At 35.9% G+C, this 6889-nt stretch overlaps 1 protein-coding gene across 1 annotated transcript in view; it reads right to left on the reverse strand.

Moving 5' to 3' along the window:
- Positions 1 to 6370, reverse strand: part of nlrc5 (NLR family, CARD domain containing 5) — a 77682-nt gene extending 71312 nt beyond the window's left edge. The window contains exons 1-4 of the mRNA XM_059335107.1: positions 5489 to 6370; positions 4575 to 4664; positions 1272 to 1457; positions 633 to 787 (exon numbers count right to left, since the gene is read on the reverse strand). Coding sequence (XP_059191090.1) covers positions 633 to 787; positions 1272 to 1457; positions 4575 to 4664; positions 5489 to 5798 — 741 coding nt within the window. The 5' untranslated portion in view covers positions 5799 to 6370. The remainder of the gene's footprint in view (positions 1 to 632; positions 788 to 1271; positions 1458 to 4574; positions 4665 to 5488) is intronic.
- Between the last annotated feature and the right edge of the window lie 519 nt (positions 6371 to 6889).

The raw sequence follows: 6889 nt of genomic DNA on the forward strand, positions 1-6889 counted from the left end.
GCGGAAAAAGTATTCCGATCCATTACTGAAGTAAAAATTACTAATAGCACACAAAATGACTCCAATACAAGTATCAGCTGTTGCACTTTTTTCAGCAGCATTTTACTGTTAGGGCTAATTTTAACTACGTAATATACTTTATGTGGTTTGATTTTGTCACTTTAAATTGATCACATTTTTCCTTTTAGATCTTGACCTAAAAAAGTAACTAAAGTTGGCAGGTAAATGTGGTGGAGTAAAAAGTACAATATTTGCCTGTTAAATGTAGTGGACTAGAAGTATACGGTATAAGTACCGTACTAAAGTAAATGTACTTAGTTAGACTCCACCACTGAGATCATTTTGCCATTTACCATTTTTTGTGCTATCTGACTCAAAGATTCTGACTCTTAAAAAAAAAAATGTACGGATCCCAATCCTGATTAGAGAAGTCTGAAACTTTTGTTATGCTACCTTGATTAGAGTATGCATTTTAGAAAGTTTAGCACCATTTCTAGAAAACCCCTCCAATCATTCTCCGTAAAAATATGATTAGCCCTAACACCATTCCAGCTGACATAGAACATCCCCTATAATGATGCAAATATATATTTTAAAAAAACGAATCAAGTGTGAGGAAAATGTAAACTCACTAGTCCATGTGCCCACTGCTGTCCTAATAGAGACATCAGCAGAGTTTTTCCTGATCCAGCCTGGCCAACAAGAACTGTCACCTTCCCTGCACATCCCTGGAGGAAGGTCTCCAACGTCATTCTTGAATCCATGGACCCATAATCCCCACCAGACTCTGAGTTTGGGGAAAATAATTGGTCAATGTAGACTAGACTGTGATTATGTATGAGTTAGACAGTGTTGTGTCTTTGAACAAGCCGCACAATAATGAACAGCGTGTAAGCACGCACACTCCTCACACATGCATACACATGCTTCAAACACACGCACACGCACACACACACACACACACACACACACACACACACACACACACACACAGGTAACTTTATGTGATTTTAATTACACACACGCACACACACACAGACACACATTTTGAGGTTAAAGGGAATAGTTTGAAATCTCTGAAGAATCTCATCATAGTGTACACACACCGGCAGTAGCCCCCGTGGCCCTTTCAGAATTTCCCCAGAGGAAATTTTCTAGTTTACCTTTGTAATATTTTGGTTTCAAAGGCATGTAGCGCATGAAGATTAGATTTTCAAATAAACTCAGCAGATACTTGATCCACAATGAGAAGAAGAGGAAGTCATGCTAACCTGGTGTTCTGCCCCCTTTGTCTGCTGGTCCAGGGGTTTGATCCGGTCTGTCCCTGCCTCTGTTTGCCGTTCTCAGGCTGACCCACACATTCTCCAGCTCGACCTCTTTTACCAGGCACTCACTGAGTTGCTTCCACCTCCTCTGCAGTAAACGCATCACTGCAGTAATGTACTGCTCCCAGTAATCTGTGGGTAGAACACATTATTTGTAGAGGGCAGTTTCTCTGCTTCAATTTTTTTTTTCTTAACCCTCTATGGCACGCATTATGATGCCAGTTAGGAAAAAGTTAGGTTTTTTTGTCTTAAAATAGACTAAATAAACATAATCTGAAGAAATTGTATAATTCTTTTTTTCTTTTGGAAGTTTTTGGGGTTTGTTGCCCGTAGGCAACATTGTACCACAAGTAATATTAACATAATTTACCTAACAAACATGTGTAAAAGATTCAGTAGCTTCAACAGGGCTACATAACATTTTGAATTTAAAAACATTATAAAAGGAACTTTTTTAACCGGTTTCCTGTCTGAATGTTGCCTGCAGGCAACATTGTACCATTGAACCAACGACCCATTGGAATGATTGTCTTTAATAGTCTAAGTGTATGAAACTATCAAAAATGAAGATTTAACTCACCTATCAGTAGGAATATATTTTTTCCAGATGGAAAATTGGAAATTACGTTTTGAGCAATTTTTTGCCGCGCAAAATGGCAAAGTTGTTTCCTTTGGAAAAGTCTGCAAAAAAAGGTTTCAATATGGCCTCCTGGAGGTCATGTGACAAAGTAAAGCATTGCTATTGGTTCCCTATACTCTTCCCTCTTTTTTAAAGTATCGCATCACTCAAAAACATGCAAAAATTGATATGTTGCCTGAGGGCAACACCGTACCATAGAGGGTTAACTAATATATCAATAGAAACATTTTGTTGAAATGTAAATACACACACACAAAAGTTATTTTAGTACTAACACTTAAGATTATCATTTAGAAAAAGCACAGCACAAGAATTTGGTTTGAGATAGTCGGTGTGTCTGTCAAATACATTTTTTTTAAAACTCTCACAAACTAAAGTCAAAATTCTGTGTATTTACAACTGGTGCAGAGGGATTAGGCTCATGGTCATTCAAGTAAGCTGGTTTGGTTCAGCACCTGTGAACATGAGAACTGGTTAAGCCTGTTAACATGACACTCAGCAGAAGTAACATAGTCAGCATGCCTGGTTTAGTTCCAAGACAAACAAATTACTGTGGAATTTTGTGATTTTACAAGGAGTTTTATGGTTACGTCTTGATGTTGGTAGCAGGAAACACTTACTTACTCTCTGTCTAAGCAGAACAAGGGTTTTATATTCAGGCATCAGGAACAGTGTGTTATAGTGTTTGAAATGTACATGTGCAAAGATAAATGAGATTTTAGGTTAGGGTTAGGGTTGTATAATGAGAAATGAGAAATGGATACAATGCTAAGAAATGGTACCCAGTCATTATAATGAGTTGATAACCAAGTGCAATTTACTATTATTTTAAAGTTATTTTATTATACTTGATTTTATTGTTATTTTATTGGATTCTGTTTTTATTATTATTATTGCCATTGCCGAGCACTTTGTAACATTGTTCTGAAAGATGCTTTACAAATAAATGTGTTACTATTATTAATATTTTCATAATTTTTTTTAAAAATGTCAAACACATTAAGAATGTTTTTGTCTCATTTATTTATTCACCTATATTTCTATTTTATTTATTTATTATTATTATTATTATTATTATTATTATTATTATTATTATTATTATTATTATTATCGTGTGTTCTTGAAATGTACCTATTGTGACATTTGATACACTTAAGTGGACATTCGACTCTGACATTATATTGTGTATACTTTGTTTTGATATGTCATAGTTTGTGTCTAATTTTTATTTATTTGCCTTTTATTAATATCTTTATTATTTGTGTATGTATGTTATTTGTCACTCTGAAAATTGACAATAAAAATATTTTGGAAAAAAACAAAAACACATTAAGAATGTTTTCTCTGAACTAAGGAGGTCAAAGGACACACAACAGTAGAATAATTTTCTGTTATTACAACAGTACAGGAAGCCAAGCTGGCTCTACCGAACTGTATCCAGTTCTCCTAATAAATCCATGGTCTTTAACCAGGGAATGACCATTTGCCAGGTTAGTTTGTAGCTGCACTGTAACAAGGTTAAAGCGTGGTGTGCATGTTTTACCGATCCTTGGGCGCTTGATGGGCACTTGATGCTCTAAATGCGGCGATGGCGACTTCTTATCTGTTACACTGGGACTGGTTTCACAAACATCTATAGTGCAGAAAAACACACAGAAATCATACAGTTCATAAAAAATACCAGGGAATACTACAAAAATTTCCAAAAAAGATTAATCAGTTATCAAGTGCACTGCAAGAATGTGTTGCACACTATTCGTAGGCTCTCACTTTTAATTTCTTAATCATCTAGAGATAACATTTTTTTAAAGAATCTAAAGAAATTTTGGGGATTCCCAAAGTGAAAAAAGTCATATGATTACTAAACAACTGCTGATCGTTGCTGCTGACTTTTACTTTCATTTTTTCAAAAAGACATCTGGCATCTGCCAAGGGAGCTTTATGAAGAAACACAAAGTAAAACAAAAAACATTTCACATTTCAACAGACCACTGGATCACTTGACTTACAATGTGTTGAATATTTGTAATCTTCATGGTAAGCTACACCTTTTTTGGAAGCTGCTTTGCTCAATATGCAAATATGCAACATAAGCAAATTTGCAAATATGCAACCACACACACAGTCAGACTGTGCATGACTGTGTGTGTGGTTAAAAGTAGGTGGCATACTTAGGCAAGCCAGTGCAGCCAGACATAAAAACGGTAATTGTTATGTTCTAATCCTGTGAGCAGTCATACACGCAATTAAACGAAAGAACTGAAAGCTTTTTTTATGTTCAAATTGGTTACACATCTTATTCTGATTGGGTTTCTTAGTTTGTTTGTTGTAGTTACAGGATGGTGTTAATGTAGCACTGGTGAAATACTAAGACCACACCAAAGTTACTGCTTTCTATTTCACACATCCCTCTCAACCCACAGAGTCATTTTCGGTTATTTCAACAGTACTGCAGTCATCAGTTAGACGTACAGGAAGCCAAGCTGGCTCTACCAAACTGTATCCAGTTCTCTTAATAAATCCATGGTCTTTAACCAGGGAATGACCATTTGCCAGGTTAGTTTGTAGCTGCACTGTAACAAGGTTAAAGTGTGGTGTGTATGTTTTACCAATCCTTGGACGCTTGATGGGCACTTGATGCTCTAAATGCGGCGATGGCGACTTCTTATCTGTTACACTGGGACTGGTTTCACAAACATCTATAGTGCAGAAAAACACACAGAAATCAAAAGTGCAGCCAGAGAGATTTTAGCAAATTACCCATTTTACATCATTGCTGCCTTTAATAGACTATCTTTAACAGACTGAGCTCTCCTTTCCCCTTAACCCTGAGCTGTATGCAGTGGCGGTTCTACACAGGGGCCTCCAGGGGCCACTGCCCCTGTGAAGAAGCCTTTGGCCCCTGCTGTGGCCCCTGTGTCAAATTAATAATAAAATGATCGATTTATAACAATGAACAATGGAACAATTCTAACCTTTTTGTTCAAACAATATCTCATTGTACACAAAAGGAACCCAGAATGTGAACATTGTATAATAGTTTAACTCTATGGAGTCTTATTGGGCTATTTTGTCTATTTTTGAATCCTTTTCATGTCTTTACGTGTCTTTGTAAGTCATTTTGTGTCTGTTGTTGTGTCTTTTTTGGTTATTTTGTGTCCTTTTTTTTGTCATTTTGTGTGTTTTTGTCATTGGTGTCATTTATGTGTCTTTTTTGTGTCTGTTTTAGTTATTTTGTGTCTTTTTTTGGTCATTTTGTGTCTTTTTTGGTCATTTTGTGTCTTTTTCAAAACATTCAAAGATTTTGAATGCTTAAATATCATCTTTGCCATTTTTTCATGTGCTAATGTGCCCCTCTGATTAAACACTGACCCCTCCTTGGCCCCCACAGTAAAACTGGTCTAGAACCGCCACTGGCTGTATGTATGACTCAGACATGCTGTCTGTGTATATGATTGTTAATATGAAGGCATGTACAGTGAACTGAGGCATCATTTGTTAGCATTCGTTATCTTATACTCACTATTTGCATATCCGGCAACTGACATGAGCCTTGACTCCAGGCGCATGGGGATGTTCTCACACAACATACACAAGCTCTGAAGGAAGTTGCGGCAAACTTCAGCGTTGGCCACCGTGAAATACTCCAACATGGCTTGGATGTGTTCTGTTGGTGGTGCTGCTGCAGAGCGACTAGATTCACTGGGCATCATTTGGCACAAATTCATTATGAGTTCAGGTGTCTGATTGCTAAGGACTTGAAACAGTTCTGAGGATTCCTGAACCAAGACAGTGTTCACATTTTCGTTGTCAGGGTCAACCTCCTCATCCATGATCAGACTCCATCAGCTGATAAACAAAATATCAAATGTAAATAAATGCACAGAAATATATTACTTTACACACAATCTGATATCTCAAAGATAGCTTTACTGGGAGAAATATGCAACAAAACTAAATAACCCATATTTAGTAATTGGGAGCCACATACAGATGCATATCAATATATTAGAATATTATGGAAAAGTCCATATCCAATAGTCCAAGTCAAACAGCCCCAACCAAGTATTGAGTCATATAGATGGACTTACTTTTCAAAGGCCAACATTTACATATCAAAGATACTTCTTAAAATTGGTCTTTTGTAATATTAAAAAAAATTTGAGACACTGAATTGTAGGTCTTCATTAAATGTAAACCATGATCATTGTAATATTTGTGTTATATATATAATGTGTTATTTCCACTTTTTTAATTGAATTAACAATAATAATAATTCATTTTATTTAATAGGGCGCCTTCCAAGGCACTCAAGGTCGCCTTACAACATGGGAAAAAAACAAAACACAATAAACAATGCAGAACATCATACAATCTAAACAAATCAGAACATTTAAGAATAAATTACAATAAAGGAGGGGAGTTTGTGCGCAGGATCAGATGGAGTGAGCGAGTCTGAACAGGTAAGTCTTGAGTTGTGATTTGAACTGATTGAGAGATGTGATGTTGCGAAGGGAAAGGGGAATTCCAGAGCAAGGGAGCAGAGAATTACTGACATAAACTTTTATATTTTATAATTTATCGAGATGCACCTGGACATGTCTTATTGTTTTAGTCAGCAAAAATACAAACTATACTGCTCAGAGGGCTATTAACCCAAAAACTTCCCAAATAATAAATAAAACGTTTCTTAATGTGGTTATGGAGTAACAAAACCCAAACAACAATAATGATCTCAATAAAGATTTTCCATGAAGAATTATGCAAAAATTCCTTCAAATCTTGTACTTACCAGAGATGTGCTCATAAATGACTTGCCAATAATTGATTTTGCATGTATAAAGCATGAATAATGAGTTGATTCAGACCAAAATGAAAAAATATTTGACTAATCAACTGAGAGGGAGCAGCCTTAACAATACAA

The sequence above is a fragment of the Centropristis striata genome, chromosome 6 (genome assembly GCF_030273125.1).
Source record: "Centropristis striata isolate RG_2023a ecotype Rhode Island chromosome 6, C.striata_1.0, whole genome shotgun sequence".
NCBI classification, from domain to species: Eukaryota; Metazoa; Chordata; class Actinopteri; order Perciformes; family Serranidae; genus Centropristis; species Centropristis striata.